Here is a 27283-nt window from a genome sequence, read left to right as displayed (position 1 = left end):
TCTTGTAGGTAGTAAAGAAGAAACCTTCTTCGAATTCCAACCATGGTTCGAGTCGGATTCTGAGGATTTTTATAGTGTCAATGGAGGTATGAACTCTATCATCATTTTACCTATAAGTTTCCTCCATCATCCCCCGAACATGCACGGAAATCAAAATCATTCTAGTCGATGCAATCATAAAAATGTAGCATTTTCCATGTGGTCAATATTGACCGCATGTTTGATAATGTGGATTAGTTAGTATTTGACTGTATTAAAGAAGAAGAAAAATTAAAATCTCGTCTATTGTATTGTTGTACCAAACATGCCATGATTTTGTTGTCACCATACTTGTTATCAAATCAGTTTTTTCAGATTCTGGTAATTGCCTATTAGTTTCTCCTCCTCATTGCACTCTAACATAGTTTTGGTTTAAGTAGTCTAACAAACAAAATGTCTAAACTATACTAACCAAACAAGTAAAACTAAAATTATACTTTTAGCAATATATTTTAGCAATATAAAATATCATAAGTTTTTGAATGGACCGTAATGCGCATGAAGAAGAGGGACCCATAATAATGGGATGATTTTTATTTTTATTTTTATTTTTATTCTCTATATGGACCCCATGTGAGTTGTCTCCATACCCTTGAGAGCCTTAAGGGTTGGGTTTTCTGCTACTCGAAAGAAATTTATTTTTTCTTTTTTTGTTAATTTTTTATTTTATAATTTATGTTATTCTTTTATTTAAAATATTTTTGTAAACTAGAAAAATTATAGATAATTGGTGTTATATTTGTTGAAATTTGTGGAGCCTAGTTGTACCCATTTGATGGATTGAGTGGTGCAGATGCAACAATATGTACAATTGACTTTTTAAAAGATTTGGAGTATCCATTTCTTCAAATGCAGGAATTTCCAATTAATTAATGAATCTATTCTTTCAAATTATTGGTGTACGTTTCATTGACATTCAATCATCAAAGATCAAATTATTTATGTAATTTTGATTTGGAATAATTTTAATCTAAAAAATTAAAAATATCTTCGGTTCGGTGCTCTTAAATTTACTAGTATTATAATCGTATAACTTATTTGTTTCTTAAGGTTGTTCTTGGACTTATTGGAAGATTGAATGATTGATATATACATCTGATGCTCATCTGATATGTGTCTTGATATCTTGCAGATAGTAAAGAAGAAACTTTCTTTGATTCCCAACCATGGTTCGAGTCGTATATTGAAGATTTTTATAGTGTCAATGGAGGTACGAACTCTATCACCATTTTACCTATAAGTTTCCTCCATCCTCCCCCAAACATGCACGGAAATCAAAATTATTCTAGTCGATGCAATCATAAAAATGTAGCCTTTTTCAGGTGGTCAGTGTTGATCGCATGTTTGGTAACGTGGATTAGATAGTATTTGACTATATTAAAGAAGAAAAAATTAAAATCCCCTCTATTGTATTGTTGTACCAAACATGCCATGATTGTGTTGCCATAATTGTTATCAGATATTTTTCAGATTCTGGTAATTGCCTATTAGTTTCTCCTCCTCATTGCACACTCACTGACATAGTTTTGGTTTACGTAGTCTAACAAACGAAATGTCTAAACTATCCTAACCAAACAAGTAAAAGTACAATTATACTTTTAGCAATATAAAATAAGTTTTTGAGTGGACCGTAATGCCCATGAACCACACAATTATTTATTTATTTATTATTATTATTTTTTGGTTGAGTAATTCTATTTAGCATTGAGTAATTATATTCAAAGAAGAGGGACCCATAATGATGCGATGATTTTTTATTTTATTTTTTTTGGTATGGACCCATTTGAGTTGTCTCCATACCCTCGAGAAACTTAGAAGAAATTTATTATTTTTTAATTTTGTTAATTTTTTATTTTATACTTTACGGTAGTCTTTTATTTGAAATATTTTTGTAAACTAGATAAATTATAGATAATCGGTGTTATATTTGTTGGAATTTGCGGAGCCTATTTGTACTCATTTGATGGATTGAGTGGTGTAGCTGCAACAAAAGCAATTGACTTTTAAAAGATGTAGAGGATGCCATTTCTTCAAATGCGGAATTTCTAATTAATTGATGAATCTTTTCTTTCCAATTATTTGTGTACATTTCATCGACATTCAATCATGAAAGATCAACTTATTTATGTATTTTTGATTTGGAAGAATTTTAATCTAAAAAAATAAAAATATCTTCGGTTCGGTGCATTTAAATTCACTAGTATTATAATCGCATAACTTATTTCTTTCTCAAGGCTGTTCTTGCACTTATCGGAAATTGAATGATTGATGTATACATCTGATGCTCATGAGATATGTATCTTGATATCTTGGAGGTATTAAAGAAGAAACCTTCTTCGATTCCCAACCATGGTTCGAGTCGTATGGTGAAGATTTTTATAGTTTCAATGGAGGTACGGACTCTTATCATCATTTTACCTATAAGTTTCCTCCATCTTCCCCCGAACATGCACAAAAATCAAAATCATTCTAGTCGATGCAATCATAAAAATGTAGCCTTTTCCATGTGGTCAATATTGATCGCATGTTTTGTAATGTGGATTAAATAGTATTTGACTGTATGAAAGAAGAAAAAAAATTAAAATCCCGTCTATTGTATTGTTGTACCAAACATGCGATGATTGTGTTGTCACCATACTTGTTATCAGATCAGTTTTTTTCAGATTCTGGTAATTGCCTATTAGTTTCTCCTTCTCATTGCACTCTAACATAGTTTTGGTTTACATAGTCTAACAAACAAAATGTCTAAACTATCCTAACCAAACAAGAAAAACTACAATTAGACGTTTAGAAATATAAAATAATATAAGTTTTTGAGTGGACCATAATGCCCATGAACCGCACAAGTTTTTTTGTTGCGTAATTCTGCTTAGCATTGAGTAATTATAGTCAAAGAAGAGGGACCCATAATGATGTGATGATTTTATTTTATTTATTTTTAAAATTTTTTATTTTGATTCTCTGTATGGACCTATGTGAGTTGTCTCCATACCCTTGAGAGCACCCTTGAGAGCCTTAAGGGTTGGATTTTCTGCTACTTGGAAGACATTTATTATTTTTGTTTGTTAGTTTTTTATTTTATAATTTATGTTACTCTTTTATTTGAAATATGTTTGTAAACTAGATAAATTATAGATAAAAATGTTATATTTACTGGAATTTGTGGAGCCTAGTTGTACTCATTCGATGGATGGAGTGGTGCAGATTTAACAATATGTGCATTTGACTTTTAAAAGATGTGGAGGATGCCATTTCTTCAAATGCAGGAATTTCTAATTAATTGATGCATCTATTCTTTCAAATGATTGGCGTACGTTTAATTGACATTCAATCATCAAAGATCAAATTATTTATGTATTTTTGATTTGGAAGAATCTTTATCTAAAAAAATAAAAATATCTTCCGTTCGGTGCACTTAAATTCACTAGTATTATAATCGCATAACTTATTTGTTTCTCAAGGTTGTTCTTGGACTTATCGGAAGATTGAATGATTGATAAATACATCTGATGCTCGTGTGATATGTATCTTGATATCTTGCAGGTAGTAAAGTAGAAACCTTCTTCGATTCCCAACCATGGTTCGAGTCGTATATTGAAAATTTTTATAGTGTCAATGGAGGTACAAACTCTATCATTATTTTACCTCTTCCTCCATCATCCCCCAAACATGCATGGAAATCAAAATCATTCTAGTCAATGCAATCATAAAAATGTAGCCTTTTCCACGTGGTCAATATTGATTGCATATTTGGTAACGTGGATTAGATAGTATTTGACTATATTAAAGAAGGAAAAAAATTAAAATCCCATCTATTGTATTGTTGTACCAAAAGCCATGATTGTGTTGTCACCATACTTGTTATCAGATCAGTTTTTTCAGATTCTGGTAATTGTCTATTAGTTTCTCCTCCTCATTGCACTTTGACATAGTTTTGGTTTACATAGTCTAACAAACAAAATGTCTAAACTATCCTAACCAAACAAGTAAAACTACAATTATACTTTTAGCAATATAAAATAACATAAGTGCGAATAATATAACTAATTATGCTAAAAATCAACCCCAATACTATAGATCGAAGATTTGTTTTCCAGCTTACAAAGTTCCCTTGATTTAAAATATTTCATGTCAATGATCATCTTTTGTCTAAATGCCCTATGAAATCTGAATCTACTGAATTTGCTATGTCTTCATCATTGCCCTATACACTATACCAACTTTATTTGTATCCTTCAAGACCTGTTTACATGCCTTCCAATGGCTTTTTCCATGATTAGCCATAAATCAAAGTTTTTTAATTTGTTGTCTAGCATTGAGAAAACCATGGAGTGCATCAAACTTCATGTGCTAATAATGTAAGGAACATGACTTATATAATAATCCAACTCTTAAGCACAGGAGACTGAGTTGATGAGAATTTAACATGTGCCGTTGTAGGTAATTTTACATTAGGTAACATGTATGTAACTCCTCAAAATAGTTCTATTCATTCTCTTAGTCATATGATTTTGTTGAGGAGCTTTTCTAATCATCTTTTCCCTTGCTAGCCCTTTTTCCTTGCAAAATTGTTCGAACTAGGTATTGGCCGTTTGATTTTTTGCAAGTATATGGTATTGTGAATAAGTAATGAAGTGAAGGGTAAGTATCATCCCACAAGGACTATATACTTAACCTAGTATCAACGAATTTTGACTGTAATCGAATAGCCTTATTAGTTTGACTGACTTAAACTAACAAATTCTAGTGAGCAAATTATGAAGATATTTTTCATATTTCTAAGATTAAAAAAAGGATTTGCAAATAAAAGTGCTAATGCTCAACACGATGTGTGTATCTGGGGAATTGTCGCTTGAAAGCGAATTCTCCTAAATTTAGATTGGATAATTACTAAGACCTTGAATCCCCCTTATTAGTTCATTTAAATTCAATTTAATAACATGACAACATGTGCTCATTCTTGTAGATAAATATTTCTTAGTTAAAAATATCTCTCAATATCAATTAAATTTATCATCTCTAATTTTCCTATATCTCTATAAAAGATACAAGCATGAAAGAATCCATTAAAAACACTAGAATATCTATAGAAATCATGAAAAAATAAATGTATATATCTATCGTCTTAGAATTTACAATCGTTATTAACGTGCTATCTATCGTATTGTTTCTCTCGAAATCAATAAAATTCACAATCAATCTAATTGTGATCAAGTAATTGAAAAGGCATTAAATCCTACAACAATCATATAATTAATACATATTGAATGTCAAATTATAAAAATTATATTAAAACATCGTAGTAAGGGTTCATCCATGTCTTAGCAATTGAAATCCTAGCATAACAGTACAAATTTACAAGAAATTATGTTTAATTGGAAGAATAAAATCCCCGGATTTAGAATTGATGAAGGAGAAGATGAAAATAATCTTGATGTTCTTGAATTTCTCCAATTGTATCTTGATGAATCTCCAATTATTCCTCTTGTTGTTTCCCCAAAAATTGAAGGTTTTGATCTCTAGTTTCTTGAAAAGCTGCAATTGCCCTTTAATTCTCAAAGGAACAATGGAATTGGCCTTTATTCAATGATGATAATAGATGCTTAATGGTGTAGAAGAGGTTCCTTTTGATGTATTCTGTTGTTCCATATTTATAGAATTCTAAAATAGGGTTGAAATTGTAATCAAAATTGAATGGAATAAGAACTCATAACGCAGGCAGGTAATTTGCATGTTGGGTCCTCCGTCACTCAATTTTCAAATGGCATGCTCGTGCATAGACTTTTTTTTTTTATGATGGGGAACTCGCAGCCGCTACCCTTCGGGTGTGCACCGGATAAACCCTCAGACTTGCACAATAGCATGCAACCCATGCCAGCCAGGTAAATCGCACTAGTGAAGTCCTGTGCGACAGGTTCGGCCGAGAAAGTATTGGTTGGAAGAATCGAACTCGTGATCAAAGGTCTCCGTGCTCACCTACTCCACCAACTCGGCTACCCCATGAGGGGCCATGCATGTGCATAGACTTGGCTTGCTCTCAGGAGGTTTTCAATTGGCTAGTGTGGGCACGCTAGCCAAGTTCCCACATGCGTGAGTGATATTTTTTCACCAATGTGCAATTCGGTCCATGATTTTTATCCTCTGTTCGGATTGAGTCCATTCTTCTTGCATTCGGATGCTTTTACTTCTAATTACGTTCAACTAGATCCAAGCATTCTCCAATTGCAATCTTAAATCCTAATCAACTATTGAAAGTGTGCAATTTAGTCCCTATATTTTGGATTTTGTCATTTTTCACCATTTTTTGGTTCTTTCTTTCAATTTTGCTTCCAATCTGTGAGTTTTGCTTAATCAACAAAATATAAAATAAATTAAGTCATAATTAATCAAAAAGAACTATTAAATATCTATATTTTTAGGCCCAAATAAGTATATAAAATACCCTTATCGGATATGGTAGCCCATTGTTAGTTTTTAAACTCTTAATTTCATGCCAGTTTAATTCTTAATCAAAGTTTTCCACTCTTAGAAGTCTTGAAAGCCAAATTCTTGCGTTTTAATAAATAAATCCATATTTTCCCAGATAATTTTGCTGGCCCTCAGTGCATACATAGTCAAGTGTCCATCTTGCAGAATGAGCAACATAAACTTTCACCTGTTGTGCACATCAAATAGTGTTCACACAAACTCAATTTCCCAATGTAACTTTTCCCGAAAACTTCCTAAGAATCCAGGACCCTTATTTTGGTGTTTTGTATGTTTGATAATATAATTTAATAATTTTCCTTGACCTTTTGCGGCCTCCAGAACAGTTTTTGGCGAGCAATTATTTATTGACGCAATACGCTAATTAATAATTAGTCTGATTTCTTGTATTCAAAATTTGAGAAATAAAATATATATTGACAATTTTTCTAATACTACCATTTAGAGAATTTTTTGAAGTAAAGTGGAAAAAGAATTAAATCAAATAAAGATACAACAAAACAGTCCATATGACAGCAAATAAGCAACGGCGATGCTCAATCATGGACTGGTGTCAATATATGTAATGTTGATATTGGTAGCATAACAAGCGTATTATTATTAAGATCTCTCAACTTTATCATTTTTATCCTCTTCATATAGTCAATTGCTTCTCTTGAAGATAGAATTTTGTTTATTGCTGATCTTTATCGTATATTAAGAGCTGATGCAGGCAATATAATGGAAATGAGCTGTAATGGTCTCATTATTGTATAATTAACCGAATTATATTTAGGATCTGCTTAACAAATTTTTTTATAGCATATGCAGAAGTTGATCCGTTGAAGAATAATATAAAGCGCCAAGTATTGAAATGTTGCATGGGCTTGCCATCAGCTATAGTTGCAGTCGGAGAAGTCTTAGCTAAAAAGCGTACATCTCATGAATGGGAGATGGTGCTTCGAGATATCAAGTTATTAATCGATAGAGGGCTACCAGTTGAACAAATCGTATCGCAAAAATCGATCTCAGATTTAATTTTTGATGATTTACCATATCACTTGAAACCATGTTTTCTTTATTTGGGTTTGTTTCCAAAGGGTTTGAAGATAGAAGTGGAGCACTTGTATCTTCAGTGGATGGCTGAAGGCATGATATCACGAGATGATTGTCAAGAAAATGAAACGACGATGGATTTAGCAAAAAGATATTTGAGCGATCTGGTACAGAGAAAAATTGTTGAGGTTGAAGAAGACGAAGAAACTCCTCCTTTGAGAAAATACAAGTCTTGTCAGGTTCATGAGCACGTGAAAGATCATTGATTACAGAAGGGAGAAGAATATTTCTTTAAGGTTCTAGATAATAGAAGTTCCGATTCCCTCTCATTGACTACAAATCCTGCACGTAGAATGGCTTTACATTTAGGCATGGAAGATGATAGATCCTCTGTTGATCGGTTAAGAAATGAAAAAGTTGATCATCTGAGGTCTCTCTTACTCTTGAGTCCGCAGGATCTTCAGGTGAAGTTGGAATGGTCTCGAAGAATGTTTAATCTAAAGAAGTACAGAATGCTGAGGATCCTATATTTTGAACGGGTTGACTTTCAAGAATCTACCTTAGGTATTTGAGTTTCAAAGGATGTATTCTGGGGGTTTTGCCGTCATCAATAGGTAGCTTGTCATTGTTGGAAACTCTTGATCTACGAGTTTCAAGTAAAGTAATCATAATCATTCCTAATGTCTTGAGGAAACTGGAAAAACTTGTTTATCTATATCTTCCGCTCTTGTTTAAGACGCCAAATAATGATAAACTGTGTTTGAAAAGTTTGAAGGAAATTGAGATACTTCAAAACTTTGACACTGGGATGTGTAATGTTGCTGATCTTTTTAAAATGAAGAGGCTACGACACCTGTCTACGACTGTTGAAGGGATTTTGGGGGATCTTGAGCAGATTGTCCGTTGCATGGGCATGACTTCAGAGAATACAACTGTCTCCATTAAGGTCAAAAACTTTGAATGTTATACAGAAGAAAGGCATTCTGTTTTTAGAAAACTACTCGAGTGTAAGATTCTCCACACCTTGCATCCATGCATCTTGGACAGATACCACTACACGATAAAATCACTACAAGCCTGACTGAGATGGTCTTGATAGGCTCTGAACTTAAGGAAGACCCTATGGCAACTTTGGACAAGTTCCCGGAATTGCAGGTACTAGTATTGCAAGACAACGCATTTGCCGGAGAGAAAATGATATGCGTTAAATCTGGTTTCAAGAAACTCAAACGGTTAGAGCTCTTGACTTTGCGTTTCTTAGAGGCGTGGGAGGTGGAGGAAGGATCCATGCCTGTGCTTTCCATTTTAGCAGTTAAAAACTGCGGGAAATTGCGAATTCTACCGGATGAATTAAGGAATCGTTTTCCTCCAATCACATTTGAGAATGACAATTAGCTATCTATATCCATAGATGGATTCAAGTCGAAAAAATCTGGACCGGGTAGTTTCTTAATCATCAGTTTCTCTCAATCTATCGTTTTTCAGCTTGCATTGCATATTTGCATATTTAAGATAATAACAAATTTGCTGTTTTGTCTGGTCTCCCTTTATCTGTCTCCACTCTCTATCTATAAAACAAAATCTTAAGATTGTCTGCACCAAACACATTGAACTTATATTTCACTTTTTGACTGCTAATACTCATATATACAGAAAACCTACTGAAAGTTATATTGGAATCATATGACCAAAATAGTTTTCTAGTTTTTTGATATACTGGCTTACGTGTCAAATAATAGAAAAAGTTATTTTCTTATAGGAGCTTCAGTGTATATATATATTTTTTGTATTTTTCCAGAACCTGAATGATACAGGTCAAGCATTCTTTTGTATGTTTCTTATTCCATATAGGATTATTAGTAACTCGTTGGATTTATTCGGAAGAGTTTCGGTAATGTCCGTGTCCTTTAGTTTGAATAAATTAATGTCTTTACTGTAAAGACCTTTGCCATTGTTGTGTTATAATTTAAAAGATTTGCAATAAAAATGTTGTACGCTGTCTTTTAATTGGTGACTTTAAGTGTTATAATTTGTTCACAATTATATGAGGTATTGGGCCTCAAAATGGATGGAATTTGGGCAAGGGAAACCACGAGGCCCAAATGAATGAAATTGGAATGTAAAGCAATTTTTGCCCATGTGCAGGCACTAAAATATTAGCCTATGGGCTGATTTTCAAATTTGATTTTTAATAAATTTTCAAGAATAAAAGTCACTATTTCATGTGTTATGAACTGAAATCTATAAATAGGTGATATATTTCAATTATAAATCCATATAATCATCAATTAGAATCCATTATATAGTGTTTTTCTTATCCAATTCATTACTTGAACTCTTTTGTGTTCTTCAACTTCTTGGAAGGAAATCACAAGTGCTACAGTATTTTTTCTTTTCTAAGACATCCAAATGATATTCATTTAGAACGAGACAATCATGACTACTATTAAACTCATGAATCAATACATTCATTCGACTTGTGATAAGTCTTGAAGAGTGATTTATCATATGATATATGAATTGTTGCACACTTATCATAGCACCAATAAAGAATTTTTTCTTTGATGGCGTTGATTTCACTCACGGTACCCATGATGTTATCATCATCAATGTGGTTTATTTTTCTCTATTTTTTTTGTTTTGTTCTCAAAATATGAGATGAATGTATTAGATTTCTGAATTCTCCTATTAATGCTATTTCCAATCCTCGACCTATATAGAGGAGTTTTTTCTAGTGTTAATGAAAATAGATAATCCAATATTATTTAATATTCTTTTCCAAGATTATATTAAACCTATGTTTAGCACGGCCTAATCATATTCCTAATCCAAAATTATATGAAAAAAATGCACTAATTCTCAAAATTTATGACACGATTGCACTCATCATAAATATTATTCCTAATACTTGTTGTCCTTATGTTAAATATGCACTGTTTTACCCATTCCTCTCAACACTACGAATAGACAACAAATTATGTAAATGGTGGTCAATCATTCAAACAATGCAATATGAATGCATAAGCAATCAAAAATCAAGAGAATCACTAAACTAATGATTCGTGAATCAAAATTAACAACTAATAAAGTTCATCATTCATCAAATATAGAAAGAATTTAGCCTAACATTCTTATAATTAAATTGCACAAAAATAATTGGAAAAAATCACCTAGAAAGATGAAAGATGTAGGAAAAATTCACGTTCTTTGTTCAAATCTTGAAATGGGGTTATGAATCTTCAAAATCATTGTATAATTCACTTAGAATTGACATATAGACTTGTTCTTCGCTTTAAAATATGTAGAATATGATGAAATTTAAATTGAATAGAGGAACTCCACGTTTTGACCGAGATTTGATATTTAAAAGATGCCAAAAAGATTGTATTGAATTGTTACCAAAACAAAAACTAAGAAAAACTAGATTCTTTCCATATTTGTACTGAGGGAGCGCCTAGACATAGCCAGGGCATGCCTAGGCTTGTCGCGAGCAGCTTGCAATAACTTTCTTTCCCAATATTCGTTTGAGGTGATTCAAAATATTTTTCCAATTCGAATGTTTGCTATGCTAAAAATGGATCTCAATATGAAGCTAAAATTTTGGAGCATAACTTTTTGGGTTAGAACTTGATGTATGATAATATTTTGACCATACTTCACTCATTTGACTTGTTTTCTCATCCAATTGACCCCTTGCTCATCTCGAATCTTTATTTCTTTCAATTCTTCATCAAATCATTGAGTTTTACCTATCAAATACAATATACAATGAATTAGTCGATATTTCATCAAAAGAATTATAAGATGTTGTTATTGAAAGCCCCAAAAAATTGTATAAAATACCCTTATCAAACAAGAAACTTGAAGATTTTTTTATCCTCGAACAAAACAACCACCTAACTTGAAACAAAGACGCAAACACGTAAAAGCTTCGGATCGATAACATGGCTATTTACCTCAAGATTGAAACCATAATATCAAATCTATAAACACCTTCAAGGTTACATTACCAAAATTAATATCCATTTTTTCAATGCAAAACTGATGTGCATATGAATGTGAAGAATTAAGTAGAATATCACGAATTCACAAGTTGCATCATTCCTGACTCTTAGCGGTCAAATTTGTCCTTTCATCACTCGTAAGATTTACACACCCCTAAACTTATGCTTTTAACTCTCTAGCAATGTGTGATCTAAAGTTGAATCTTTATATTTATCCTCACCTCTCCAGTTTAGATAAATTTCACTAATTGTAAGTCAACACTTCAACGAACATGGATTATCCAATTATTTTGATTAATTTAATCTCCAAAACTCAATTAGGCTAATAATCTAGAGCCCTGCTATAGCAACAGGGCTGGGGACAGGGCTGGTGACAAGGGGCCGAGGTGGCGCGACAGGGGCCCTTAATATGATTTTTTGATCTGATCAAAACATCAGATCAAGGGCCGAGGTGGTACCACCTCGACACCTGTCTCGAATCCTGTTACAATGCCTTGTTACTTTAGCGTTAACCAATAATCTATTATCAAAAGTCAATTTTCTCAAACAAATGTTTCTGGCTTAACCAAGGTATATGGTGAGTCTTCTGTTTCATGCACTTGCTTTTTCTGATTCTTTTTCTATTTTTTATTGCAGCAATCTCTCTATTAAGTTTTCTAAATGAGCCATGTAGGGAACTTTTGGTCAATGATTTCCAAATCAGATAACTTGAGGACAACAGGTTTCAAACATCCTTACATGCTTAATAACTTGAATCATAAAGGTTACAAAGAGAAGTTTCCAAATATATATATTTTTATGCCTTGATTATTGCAACCTCTCATTAAACACTCATCCAAGTAAAGCAACATATGACTTAAAACTTTAACCAAATTTGATCCCATTGATCTTAGACAATCCACAGAAGATTTTTCACATGGGTAATTTCTATTCATATCCATATATTCCTACAACAGTAAAATCATCCTCAAAACTACGCTAAATTAAGTCAAACGATGTATAATGAAGTAGTTTGAATTAGGTATCTAAGGTCCACTATTTCAACATAACAAAATATGATCAACCCATTCAAATCATAATGTCTAACTTAATTCATGAACACAAATAATATCAAATTTCACATAGAAAACTATGAATATGAGCATGCAACTTATTCACATTTCATAAATTAATACATAATTTTAAATAAATTCATCAATGCTGGCCAGGGCATCTAACCTACACAAGCCCACAACTAAAACAAGATTTTATTATTATTATTATTATTTTTTTGAAATTTTGAAAACTTTTCAATTTTTTCAATAATAAAGCGCACACAACAACATACAAAAATAAAAACTCAGTGTTTTCCCAACCCCAAACCTAAAGTAGACATTGTTTTTAATGTCTTCAAGAAAAATAAGCATATAAAGGGAAGGGGAAGAAAGTGAAGAAAATACCTGTGGATTTAAAAGAAGATGGCAAATGCTGTAGTGTGAAGTGCAAGAGTTTGTCCTCTTAAATCACGTTGTCCCCTTTGTCAATGTTGGTTTGAGTGTTTCGCAATATCTTGTTCTTGAAAAATCAAATTTAGATATCAAATGACCTGGAACAAGTATTATTTAGCCCAAAACTCATAACCCAACAATAACTTCAAAGGCCTAAAAATCAATAGAATATGAATGCTGATACCTAAAATAAACCTAAACTAAACTATCATATTATCTAAAAAGCCTAATAAATAAAAGGCAAAGAAAATTGGATTGCCTCAAGCTCTTGTTTATAGTCATTAGATCAACTTTGCCAATTGAATCATGAAATGTAGAAGAAAGTTTTTGATGCCTTGCTTAATTTACTTCTTTTGACTTTGCTCCACACTTCGTGGACTCTCCAGTTTGTAATAGTGTCTCATTCAATGTGATATGACTTGCCTATTTCATCCAATTCGAAATCAACTATGTTGACTTCTTTCTCTTCCTCTAGCTTAATCACAAATTCAATTGTGTAACTATCGATAAAATCGAAACAATGTGTATAAATTTCATATTCCTTGATTGCCACTTCTTCGATTGGTCCCTTTGTAATTAATCTTTCATCCTCTTTATGCTCTTTTTCAATAATTGATATCTCCTCGATTTGAATGGCTGGTTCTCAGTCTAAATCCACGAGCAATGGTAATTCTTTCCTTTCAACCTTTTCAATTGGATTGCATCCCCAACTTTTAAATTCGCTCCAGTATTGGCATCTCCCACGCAAATTTTTCGTTAATTCAACTTGACAAGTTTAGTATAATATTTTGCAAGCACATTTTCATTCAACATTGGCGGACCATCTCCCACAAGCATAATGTCCTCATCCCAATTTGTAGGTACATAATCTAACACAAGCATGCAGTCTACATTAGATCTATCACTTGCTTGTTTTCAACATCTAAAATAATGCTGAAATCACAAGAGCTTGAACCTCAATGGGCCGGTGCATGTATATAAGCAGTAGCCAATATAATGTATCCCATAGTAGAACAAACGGACGATGGGTTCAAGAGTAATAGATCTTCTCCATGTTCAACAGGAATGCACACTTTTCCACGTAATTTCTAGAACAATGTATTCTTACAGAAAGATAAATGCTCAAGTGTAACGACCCAATTTTTTTTTTAAAGGTTTTCAATCGCTACCAAAATATATATATATTTTTTTATACATGGATTTATGTTAATATTATCCTTTAATTAAAGTATAATTATCATGCAATGTCCAGAATGTACGTAATTCAACTTTAGCACTAAATTACTCTACAAAAACCATGCAGTACATGAAAACTACCATGCACAAATTAATTGATAAAAGGAACAATTATCAATTTCTATCAAATTTTCATAAGTAAGGAATTGATGAGAAATTCTTCTAAAATCAACTTACGTTTCCAGTGACTCATCAATTTTCTAAAGAGATCTTAATACATGCATCTTATTCTACATAATTAAAATAAAACTTTTGTGCCACTAATGTAAAATAACACTTAAAGAAAAATCAAACAATTTAAATATGCGCAAATATTATTAACCAATTTCTGTACCTTTTTTAAGATAAGGAAATAAGCATAATAGTTCATTTTCTTTTCCTTCAGTGAGTAGAACATGGCATTAAACTTCCCTAATTTAATATCATTATAATGAATTTCATTAATTAAGTATGCATGGAACTGTCAAACAATCACCCATCTTTAAAATCTCCAAAATTGACGTATAGGACACCCAAGGGAGACAAATGAAGGTGTGGAGTGGCAGGGACATCATTGTCTTGACCCTAGGTTTCCATCAATTCGGGGAAAATCATAGAAAAGTACAAACATAGCATGCAATATTTTATTTATATATGAACTTATACCTATGCAGTAATCAATGTAATTTCTTTCCCTTTTCTCTTCCATCGTACAGAGACACAAGGCATAACATATCACTAGAAATTAAATGACTCACATGCAATATATTTTCGCTTCCTTCAGCGTGTAGTGCATGCCCTCAAAAGTCAGAATATAAGTAATTTAACATCATCTTTGACATAAACTAAATAGTAATACATGTCCAGTTACTTTCTAACGACTAAATCGGTAAAAAAAAAAAAATCTTTAATTCAAAATTTATTTAAAATGCAGATTACATATATTCATCAGCAATTAAGCATGTATGAAAATTTATTTGTAACTAAATGTCTATTGTAATACTTGAAATAAATAAAAATTACATGATACTTAAATCTTTATCCGGCGAAAACAAGGCACCACTACGCTATCGAACCACCACGCTCCGTCACGACCCGATCTAACCTGTGAGGTGTAGGGAAAATGATGAGTACATGGGAATACTCAGTAGGATATAACATTTTAATGGTGCGATCCCGAATAATAATTTTAAAACATGTGTTAGAATGTCATACCGTCACATAACTTTAAAATCCGGTAAGAGCTCACATCATGACATTTCATTTCATTTCATTGTACCGGAATGACCATATCATTCATATCATAGCATTGATATCATAACTTTAACTTTCATGAGTATAAAATTCGTCAACATGTGAAAAAAAATAATTAAACGGGACATAAAAAAAATATTGCACCTTATATCATACCTTGTTAAACTGCTTTAATTTTTCAAAGATAAAACAAAAATCGCGTTCCCTTCTTTCCTTCATTTTTGTTTCTGCCTCTACTATCATTGTGAGCAATGCACGTATATTTTTGTGTGTCTATTTCGTGTGGTGGATTCCATATACATAGACAGTTGCACCCTAAATTCCGAAGTCTGTGTATTATGGAAGAAACGTGTAAAAGTGGGATATGGTTATGGATAAAATAGGGAAACAGATATTTTGAATCAAAGATATTTGACTGAGTTTTGTCACCCAAAAGCCATGCATTACCGTACACGTGGAGCATCCCTAAATTCAAAGTTCTAGTGAGATAAAGTTCTCAACCACCACTCACACCCTCCCATATCCTTCTCTTTCTCTCTCCATTTTTTATTATAAAATTATTATTTAATCAATTAAATCCTACCAAAAGCCACTCTCTTTTCACATGTCTCCCTCATTAAGTCTTTAATTCATTAAACAACACAATTAAAATATAATTTACAGCTACATCTTTCGACCTCAATAACTTAATTTTCGCTAATCCAAATTAACTTTTTCTCGAACCTAAAATGCATGATTAAATACGAGATTTCCAACGAGACCAATATTTATATAATTATTGTTACTCCGTCAATATCTACATTTCAGCCTAAATTATATTAAAATTTACTTTATATACACTTTAGTCCCTAAACTTTCAAAATATTAAATTATAACATACATGATTTAAATTTTATTCTACGAAATGTCGGAATATTACATCAAGTTCCTACAAGCATTCACAATACTGGGAATCAAAATTTATAAGAATAAAAGTTTCAAAAATATTTTGACATTATTCTGTAGTATAAAGCAGCAAGGTGTTGGAAGATATAAACAATTATGCAACTGATTGCCTCGGCATTTCTTTAGAGTGAACATGTGCACTATGAGCTGAAAGTGTGCAATTGTAGGGACCTTAGTTACTTGTTGTAACCATATTTGATTCTCACGTGTGTTGCACAAGCTAAGATTCTTTCTCTTTCTTGCTTAGCATTCCAAGTGTGTATATAAATATTGTATTGAGCTTACTATAAATTGTATCAAAAAATCAATATTCATTTTCTGAGGTTTAGCTGTTTTTTAAGATAGTATCAGAGTAATAAAATGGCTAACATCGGATCAAATGACAATGTGCAATCAGCTCAACCAGCCTCCAGCACACTAATGCCTCCATCGTTGGGAGAAAATCAAATGTCCTCCTTTGGGATAAGCCTCGCCCAAATTCCACCTGTGAAGCTTGATAGAAACAATTTCCTGTTGTGGAAGAACATAGTTATGCCCACATTAAGGGTCACAACCTTGAAGTTTTCATTTTAGGAACAAGGAAATGCCTATCAAAATTTGTGGGAACACAAACCATAGGTTCTACTAGTGTCTAGTGAGACTGTTGAATTAACACCAAACGTTGAATATGGAAGGTTGATGACTATTGATCAACTACTGATGGGTTGGCTATATTCATCGATGACACCTGAAATCACTATGAGAGTAATGGGTTCTTCAAACTCCTGTGATCTATGGAATGCAGTCCAAGAAAGCTTTGGAGTTATGAACAAGTCAAGAGTAACCTTCGTTGTTGGTGAAATCCAGAGAATAAAGAAAGGGTCAATGAGCATTGATCAATATCTCAATACAATTAAGCAGTTAGGAGACAATCTTGAAATTGCTGACAAACTCCTCATAATGATCTGGTAGCTCAAGTGTTAGTTGGCTTGGATGAGCATTATACTCCTATTGTTGTACAGATCAACAATAGAGAGACCATCACATGGCACGAGTTGCAGTCCACACTTATGAGCTATGAAAGCAGAATTGAACATCTCAATTCTGTGAAGAACAATATGGCTTCAGTAAATCTGATTCAAACCTTGTACACAAACCAAATATGAAGAGGTGAAGAAGATCCAGTTTTAGTAGTAGAAGCAGCAACTATAGAGAAAGAGGAAGAGGAGGCAGACATACATGTAGTAAATGTCCATGTCAAATATGTGGAATGAACAATCACTCAGCAGAAAGGTGTTCCAATCATTATGATGAAAGATACATGGGTACCCAGCCTGATCAGCAGTACCAAAACAATCCACCAGGACCAATTGCCTTTGTAGAATTGCCAAGTACCATTGCTAAACCTGCCTGATATGTAGATTCAGGAGCTAGTAACCATATCACTGCTGAGAAAAGGAAGTCTGACTAAAGCACGTGAGTATGGTGGTAAGGAAAGTCTCACGTTGGAAATGGAAATAAGATTCATTTCTCACACATTGATACAAAATGCTTGAATGCACTAAATTACAAGTCATTGATTCCAAATTATACATTACTGGTTCCATCAATTAAGAAAAACTTGATTAGTGTCTCACAATTGACTTCTGATAACAATGTTTTTATGGAGTTTCATTCTGATTTTTGTGTTGTCAAGGACAAACAAACGAAGGAGGTGTTCTTCCAAGGGAAGATTAAGGATGGACTTTATCAAATTGATCAAGGCAAAAATTCTTCCTATCTAGTGTCAGCCCATCTAAACAAATCAAACTTCTCAACTTTTGTAGCTAAATCCAAAGTTTCTGATATCACCAGATGTGCTAGAAAATCTAAGCTTAGTTTTAAATTATGGCACATGAGACTTGGACATCCTACTAACCATGTAATGTCGAAAGTGCTCAAATCTTGTAATAAAAATATTCATGCCAATGAAATTAATCATTCCTGTGATGCTTGCCAGTTTGGAAAATCACATCTTCTACCATTTAACTTATTTGACTCACAAGCCTCAGCTCATTTTGATCTAGTTCACACAGGCGTTTGGGGCCCTGCACCTCTTAACTCTACTTGTGGTTTTAAGTACTACATCATTTTCATTGATGACAATAGGATATACCCCATGAGAAACAAATAAAATACACTGACAGCCTTAGTTGAAAACAAACTTGATAGGAAAATAAAAGTCCTTCAATCAGAATGGGGAGGTGAGTTTAGAGCTTTTACTGAGTTAGCCTTACCATTTGGAATTGGTATAAGAATTTCTTGTCCTTATACATCAGCTCAAAACGACAGAGCTGAAAGAAAGCACAAACTTGTAACAAAGACTGGCCTAACACTCCTTGCCAAAGCTAGCATGCCATTAAAATATTTGTGGGAATCTTTTCATATAGCCACCTACTAGATCAATAAACTATCAAAACCAGTTCTAAAGATGATATCACACTTCCAATTTCTATTCAATGAAAAGGTTGAATATAAATCATTCAAGGTTTTTGGTTGTGCATGTTTCCCTTGCCTCAGACCTTATCAAAAACATAAATTCAGCTTTCATTCAACAAAGTATGTGTTTCTTAGGTTTAGCAATTCACATAAAGGGTACAAATGCCTCAGTCCCACAGGTAGAATTTATACTTCTAGACATGTGGTCTTCAATGAAAATGAATTTTCCTTCAAATCTAGCTTTCTCAACAAAACAGAGAAGGCCTAGAACTCTGAACTCATAATCTAATACCTACCTTTCTTTACATCCTTATATTATGACCCAATTTACTCAAAAGATGCAGTTTATCCTGACACAACTCTTGTAGCAACACCTCATATTATTGGTCAACCTGAAGGGTCTAATACAATGACAAAGTTGATGAATGTCCTGATACATATAATGAGGACACCCTAGGTGAATGTCAAGAAAGAACAGAAGATGATCAATTGAAACATGATGAAATATTTGATGATCCAAATCAAAGGATAATGGAATTGGACAAACAAATTGTTGGACATCCCATGACTACTAGAAGTAAAGCTGACATTTTCAAGCCAAAAGTCTACTTGGCCCAATGCAAAGAACATCAATTAAGACAAGAGCCAAACAATGTATTTGAAGCAATATCAAGCGAAAATTAGAGAAGAGCTATGGAGGAAGAGTACACAGCATTGATGAGAAATAGAACTTGGAAACTAGTACCACCATTGCCAAATCAAAAGGTGATAGGAAACAAGTGGGTTTTCAGAACCAAACACAATACTGAAGGGAAGATACTGAAATACAAAGCTAGACTAGTTGCAAAGGATTTTTTGCAAACCCCAGGTGTCGACTTCTATAAGACCTTTAGTCTAGTAATCAGGGCTCGACTCTAAGAATAATCCTAGCATTGACAGTTTCAAAGGATGGAGCATCAGGCAGGTTGATATAAACAATGCTTTTCTAAATGGAAAGCTAAAAGATGAAGTTTACATAGGCTAGCTTCAAGGCTTCATTGACATGAGGAATCCCACGTTTGTGTGCAAGCTTGAGAAAGCTCTTTATGGGCTCAAGCAAGAACCTAGAGCATGGTATGAAAAACTGAAGAAGACACTTCTAGAATGGAGGTTTATTAGACAATTCCTTATTCTTTTACATGAACCAGAAACAAGTCATCTTTGCCTTGGTATATGTTGACGATATAGTGATCATAGGAAATGATCATAAACTTTTGCAGAGTTTTATTTATAATATGAACACACTGTTTGCACTAAAAGATACGTGAGAGCTACATCAGTTTTTGGGAATTGAGGTTAGAAGGCATGAATCGGTCACCAGTCTCACTCACTTGCTAAAAAAGTTCAGTTTTGAGAACCTTAGACCCTATGCAATGCCTATGTCAGTTGGCAAGTACATTTCAAAAAGTGAAGGTGAAAAAATGACAAATCCTTCTTCGTACAGAAATGCAATAGGCAGATTTCATTATCTTGCTCATACAAGGCCTGATATAACTTTAAAGTGAGCCAATTTCTGTAGTAACCTTCACATGTACATTGGAAGGTAGTAAAAAGAATTTTCAGGTATCTAAAAGGGACCATCGAACAAAGCTTATGGATTTAAAGAAGTGATAGAATACACATTACTGGCTTTGCTGATGCTAACTGGGTAATGACAGAAGATCAACAGTAGGCTATTGCATTTATTTAGGAGATATGTTAACGGCTTGGTCATCCAAGAAGCAGCAAGTTTTAGCTAGGTCTAGTACTGAGTCAGAATACCGAGCTCTAGCACATACAACTACTGAGATAGTTTGGATCGAATCACTACTTAAGGAAATTAAATTGCATCCTGGATCAGCTCCTAAACTATGGTGTTATAATCACTATACTAGTGCCCTGGCCTCAAATCATGTCTATCATGCACGAACAAAGCATATTGAGCTTGACATACTCTTTGTTAGAGATAGAGTCCTCAAAAAGAAGTTAAGCATACAATAAGTTCCATCATTAGATCAAATTGAAAATTTGTTAACTAAACCACTTGTACAAACCAGGTTTTTGTTCCTTAAAGACAAGCTTGAAGTAAAGCAGTAAACTCTAGCTTGAGGGAGGATGTTGGAAGTTAAACAATTATCCAACTGATTGACTCAACATTTCTTTAGAATGAACATTTGCACTATAAGCTGAGACTGTGCAATTGTAAAAACCTTAGTTATTTGTTGTAACCGTATAAGATTCTCACGTGTATTGCACAAACTAAGATTCTTTTTCTTTCTTGCTCATCACTCCAAGTATGTATGTAAATATTGTATTGAGCTTGCTGTAAATTGTATCAAAAAATCAATATACATTTTCTTAAGTTCGGCTGTCTTTTAACTCAGGGAAAATGAAGAACATATGAGATAAGAAAAAATACAAAAAAATGTTTGGTAAACAACTTTTCGATTATTCTACATGCAAAACCAATATAATAGAAAACTAGAAAAACATTATATATATGATTCAACAATAACTTTTAGCATTTTATTTGTATATATAAGTATTATCAGTCTAAAAGGGAACATAAAATCACTATGCTTGTTTTAAACAATATTCAGATTTTATTTTCCAGAATGAGGGTGGAGACAGATAAAGGGAGATCAGACGAAGCAGCAAATTTTGTTATTATCCTAAATATGCAATATAAGATGGAAAAATATAGATTGACAGAAAATGATAGCTAAGAAACTACTTGATCCTGATTTTTTCAACTTCAATCCATCTATGGATATAACTAATTGTCATTTTCAAATTTGATTAGAGGAAATTGATTCCTTAATTCATGCTACAGTGGAATTCGCAATTCCATGTAGTTTCTAACTTCTAGAATGGAAAGCATGGGCATGGATCCTTCCTCGACCTCCCACATCTCTACGAAACTCAAAGACTAGAGCTCTAATTAGTTGAGTTTCTTGAAACCAGATTTTACGCATATCATTTTCTCTCCGACAAATGCGTTGTCTTGCAATATTAGTACCTGCAATTTTGGGAGCTTGTCCAAAGTTTCCATAGGGTCTTCCTTAAGTCCAGAGCCTATCATGACCATCTCAGTCAGGCTTCGAATGATTTTATAATGCAGTGGTAGCTGCACAAGATGCCCACCCATATGCAAGGTGTTAAATATCTTACACTCGAGTACTTTTCTAAAAAACAGAATGCCATTCTTCTGTACAACAATTAAAGTTTTTGATCTTAATGGAAAGACAGAAGATACATGCATGCACAGAAGTCACATCCAACTGGTGGACAATCTCCTCAAGATCCCCAAAAATCTCTTTAACAGTCATAGACAAGTGTCGAAGATTTGTCATTTAGAAAAGATCAACAACATTACACACTGTAGTGTCAAAGTTTTCAAGTATCTCAAGTTCTTTCAAACTGACCAAACACAGTTTATCATTATTCGGCGTCTAAAACTCGAGTAGAAGATGCAGATATACAAGTTTTAACATTTTCCTCAAGACATTTGGAATAATTACTTGACCTGAAACTCATAGATCAAGAATCTCCAAGAACGACAAGTTACCTATTGATGATGGCAACACCCTCAGAATATATTAAAACGCAGATACATAAGAAAGATTAGCCATGTCATTTTGCAAGGTAGACCTCTCTTATGAAAGTCAACCCGTTCAAAAGTTAGAATCCTCAGCATTCTGTACCTCTTCAGATTAAACATTCTTCGAGGCCATTCCAACTTCGCCTGAGAATTCTGTGGATTCAAGGGTAAGAGAGACTCAAGATGGTCAACCTTTTCATTTCTGATTTGATCAACAAAATTACTAGTCGATGAGGAGGAATCGGAATGTAAATGTAAAGCCATACAATGTTTAGGAATACTAGTTGACGATGAATCGGAATCTTCTCTTCTCTGAGGTTTGAGCCCAAAATCTAGAACCTTAAAGAAATATTCTTTTCTTTTCATTAAGCAATGATCTTTCATATGCTCATGAACCCAACAAGACTTGTATTTTCTCAAAGATGCAGTTTCTTTTTCTTTGACCTCAACCATTTTACTTCGTACCAAATATCTCAAATATCTTTATGCTAAATCCATCGTCATTTCATTTTCTTGACAATCATCTCATGATAGAATGCCTTCAGCCATCCATAGAAGATACAAGTGCTCCACTTCTATCTTCAAACCTTTTGGTACAAGCCCAAATAAAGAAAACATGGTTTCAATGATATGGTAAATCATCAAAAATTATAGTTGCCAATTTTTACGATTTGATTTGTGTTGATTTCGAAGGCGATGCAATGATTGAGATTAATGATGTTGTATGAAATATGTAACAAGATCACAAAAATGAAACAAGATTTAAAGTAAAAAAATCAAAGAGAGTTAAGCAGAAGAAACGATGTTTTATTATAACAATATGGAGTGAAAATTATAACATAGAAATTTTTGCTTGAACTAAACTGAAAGAAGATGCTGCTATTTATAAGTACATACCATACCATAAAGATGGAAATAATATGGAATAAGGAAATAATATATTTCCAATAAAATCACGTGAAGATAAAGAAACATTATTTTCTTCTTGAAAAATAAGGAAACAATTTTTTTTTTCTAATTTGGGTCATAAACCTAACAATCTCCACCTTGACCCAAATTTTGGTGCAACAAACGAAGCTCCAAAATTTCTCTACGTGGAAAAATGTCCAATTGCATCGAAATAACCAAACTCTTCAAAATAGTAACCAAAACTCTCCACCACAAAAAAAATATCTTCATCTGCCCGACGTCTACCAACGACACCAAAATCCAACTCTTGAGTTCCCAAAATTCCACCAAGGAATTACGGTTGACTAAATAAGGTCGAAGCACACCCTGTAGTAGAAATCACACCAAATGCCTGATCAGAATGCCTTTTGCTAGAACTGTCACCTTCAACGATCTTGAAAGCATTACTGACACCACTATACCTACGCTCCATGAGTCCAACCCTAGCAACTGAACATAGCATATCCGTTGAAATTGGTGGTAAATCGGAATCACCAATGCTTCTCTGAGCAATGTTTTAAATCGACCCAGAGCCCGTCACAAAAGGTATTGTACCAAACCCCTTACTAAAATTGTCACCTTCAACGATCCTGAAAGCATTATAGACATTACTGACACGACTGTACCTATGCTCCATGAGATCAACCCTAGCAACTGAGCACAGTGTATCCATTGAAATTGATGGCAAATCAAAATCACCTATACTCCTCTGAGCAATGTTTTGACCCGATCTAGAGCCTGTCACAAGAGGTACTATACTAAAATGGATATCCACCATGGTAATAAACTTGTCTAGATGTTTCTTAACTGGTTCTATGCTTTCCTACAAGATGTACAACCGTGACTTCTTCCGTCAATCCAATATAACTCGGACACCCCTTCGGACCTTCAAGACTCCACCTTCACTAGAGAAACCCTTTTGCATCCAAGGTACTCAACGAGATGAGATTCTTTTTTAGGTCTGGAACATGTCGAACTTGATCAATTATTTTGATCGTCCCGTCTTGCAAGCTTAATCTAACTCGATCGATTCCAGTAACACAACAAGATGGTTGTTTTCCATCATAACTCTACCTTGTTTGACAGCCTCATATGTCTAAAAGAAATTTTGATTGGAACACATATGATGCGAACATTCTGAATCGAGAATCCACTCTTCGTTAGGTTTAGACTCCACGTCAGATACCACAGTCAACATCACATCACCGCCATCCGAAAAATCTTCAGTAATATTAGTCTCGTTCGAATTGCATGATTGCCTCCTATGATTTACAGCTAAATTACCTTTGGCCCACAACGTATCGCAATCTTTCTTAACGTGTCCTTTCCTCCTACAGTAGAAGTAATACAAATTGCTGAATTCGTCCTATATATACCCTTCCATCGATCACCATGAGATACCAGAGCTTCCTTATCCCTTGATGTAGCTCCAACCAAAAGCATCATCTTTTCTTTTGAGAACAGAGCATCATAGACATCCTCAATGGTGAAAGTATCACGACTGTATATGATGATGTCCCGAAATGACGAATAAGAGGCAGGCAGCAAACACAATGGGATCAAGGCTAGGTCCTCCTCCTCATACCTAACCTCTAGTATCTGTAAATCTGCAGCTCTTTCCTTGAACATAGCAATGTGGTCTTCGAGTGACCCTCTTTTCACTATGCGATGAGAATACAACTTTTACTTTAGAGCCAATTTGCTAGTGAGACTTTTAGTCCTATATAACTGTTCCAGTTTCAACTACAAAGCAGTCGTTGTTTTCTCCTTCAAGACGTCCTGTAGAATATTATTGGATAAATGAAGATGAACTTGAGATAAAGCCTTTCGATCCTTCCGTTTTCCAATTAGCTGTCATCTTCTCAAAGCCCAACAATGTATCGTCCAAATCCAACTACGCCAGAATAGCCCTTATCTTTACTTGCCATAGAGAAAATCTTGTATTGCGATCCAACAGCGGAATATCATATTTCATTGTAGCCATCTCTAAAAAATCTCAATCAAATCACAAAGAACTTGCGGCCTAACTCTGATACCAATTGTTAATCACAAAGATAAAACAAGATTTAAAGTAAAGAAATAAAAAAAGAGTTAAGCAAAGGAAACGATGCTGTAATATAACACTATGGAGAGAAAATACAACACAGCAATTTTTGTTTGAACTAAACTGAAAGAAGAGGCCACTATTTATAAGTATATACCATATTATAAAAATGGAAATAATATGTAATAAGGAATAATATATTTCCAATAAAATCACGTGAAGATAAGGAAACAATATTTTCCACGTGAAAATAAGGAAATAATGTTTTTACTAATTTGGGTCATAAATCCAATAATTTGTTCAACTGATAGGCCTCTTTCGATTAATAACTTGATATCTCGAAGCACTCTCTACCATTCATGTCATGTACACTTTGCAGCTAAAACTTCTCTGACTACAACTATAGTCAATGGTATGCCCTCGCAACATTACGATACTTCATGCTATATATTATTCTTCAACGAATCATCTTCTGCATATGTTATAAAACATTTGTTAAGAAAATCCTAAATATAATTGATAATTATGAAAGAATGAGACCATTATAGCTCGTTTCCATTATATTGTCTGCATCAGCTTAGAATTGTCAATATATATTTTATTTCTCAAAATTTAAGTGTAAGAAATCAGACTAAGGGCATGTTCGGTAGTGATTATAAGAATTGATTTTTTGATCATTAGAGAGAAGTGGGTCCCACATGTGAGTAAAGAAGTTAAAAATGAAGGTTGAAATAGTGAAATAACGGTCAAAAAATTAATTTTTGGGGTGAAAAATTGCAACCGAATGAGAGCTAATTCTTAATCAGCTTTCAAAAATAGTTTCGTAGGCCGCAGAAGGTCAAGGAAAATTATTAAATTATATTATCAGGCATAAAAAATACCAAAATAAGGGTTCTAAATTCTCAGGGAGGTTTTGGTAAAAGTTATGATGGGAAATTGAGTTTTTGTGAACACAATTTGGTATGCACAAGAGAGTGAAATTTTATGTTGTTCATTCTACAAGACAGACACTTGACTATCCACTGTGGGCTAGCAAAATTTTTTGGGAAAATATGGATTTATTTGTTAAAACGTAATAATTTGGCTTTAAATACTTGTAAAAGTGGAAAATTTTGATTAAGAATCAAACTGGCAAGAAATTAAGAGTTTAAAAATTGACAATGGGCTACCATGTCTAATAAAGATATTTTATATATTTATTTAGACATAAAAATATAGACATTTAATAGTTCTTTTTGATTAACTAGGCCTAATTTATTGTATATTTTGTTTATTAAGTGAAACTCGCTACTTGGAAGCAAAATTGAAAGAGGGAACCGAAAAATGATGAAATCCAAAGTATAAGGACTAAATTGCACACTTTCAATAGTTGATTCGGATTTAATATCACAATTGGAGAATGCTTGGGTCCAGTTGAATGTAATTAGAAGTAAAAGGATCCAAATGCAAGAAGAATGAACTCAATCCGAATGAAGGATAAAAATGAAGGACCGAATTGCACATTGGTGAAAAAATAGAACTCATGCATGCGGGAACTTGGCTTTCTTGCTCACACGAGCCAATTGAAAACCTCCCGAGAGCAAGCCAAGTCTATGCACGACCATGCCATGTAAAATTGAGTGACGAAGGACCCAACGTGCAAATTACCTGTTTGTGTTAGAATTCTTATTCCATTCAATTTTGGTTACAATTTCAACCCTATTTTAGACTTCTATAAAAATGGAACAGCAGAATACATCAAGAGGAATCT

General features: G+C 33.4%; 2 protein-coding genes and 1 long non-coding RNA gene across 3 annotated transcripts; all 3 read left to right on the top strand.

Annotated features, from left to right (window-relative positions):
- The first annotated feature begins 42 nt into the window (after positions 1-42).
- LOC111392928 (probable disease resistance RPP8-like protein 2) lies at positions 43-8108 on the top strand. The gene is made up of 2 exons (XM_023018340.1): positions 43-86; positions 7327-8108. The coding sequence occupies exon 2, from the start codon at positions 7386-7388 to the stop codon at positions 7824-7826; it is 441 nt and encodes a 146-aa protein (XP_022874108.1). The 5' UTR covers positions 43-86; positions 7327-7385; the 3' UTR covers positions 7827-8108.
- LOC111392929 lies at positions 1173-3658 on the top strand. The gene is made up of 3 exons (XR_002702363.1): positions 1173-1249; positions 2355-2432; positions 3583-3658. It is a non-coding gene; the product is annotated as an uncharacterized LOC111392929 (long non-coding RNA).
- A 10-nt stretch (positions 8109-8118) lies between the features above and the next one.
- LOC111392933 (probable disease resistance RPP8-like protein 2) lies at positions 8119-8955 on the top strand. The gene has a single exon (XM_023018344.1). It carries the CDS (start codon positions 8593-8595, stop codon positions 8953-8955), a length of 363 nt encoding a protein of 120 aa, XP_022874112.1. The 5' UTR covers positions 8119-8592.
- Positions 8956-27283: the final 18328 nt, after the last annotated feature.

Source organism: Olea europaea, unplaced genomic scaffold, assembly GCF_002742605.1.
Source record: "Olea europaea var. sylvestris unplaced genomic scaffold, O_europaea_v1 scaffold997, whole genome shotgun sequence".
NCBI lineage: Eukaryota > Viridiplantae > Streptophyta > Magnoliopsida > Lamiales > Oleaceae > Olea > Olea europaea.
This window is presented reverse-complemented; position numbering and strand designations above follow the sequence as displayed.

Coding starts and splice junctions, on each gene's coding strand:
- LOC111392928 (XM_023018340.1), top strand. CDS start 7,386: ATGGGCTTGCCATCAGCTATAGTTGCAGTCGGAGAAGTCTTAGCTAAA.
- LOC111392933 (XM_023018344.1), top strand. CDS start 8,593: ATGCATCTTGGACAGATACCACTACACGATAAAATCACTACAAGCCTG.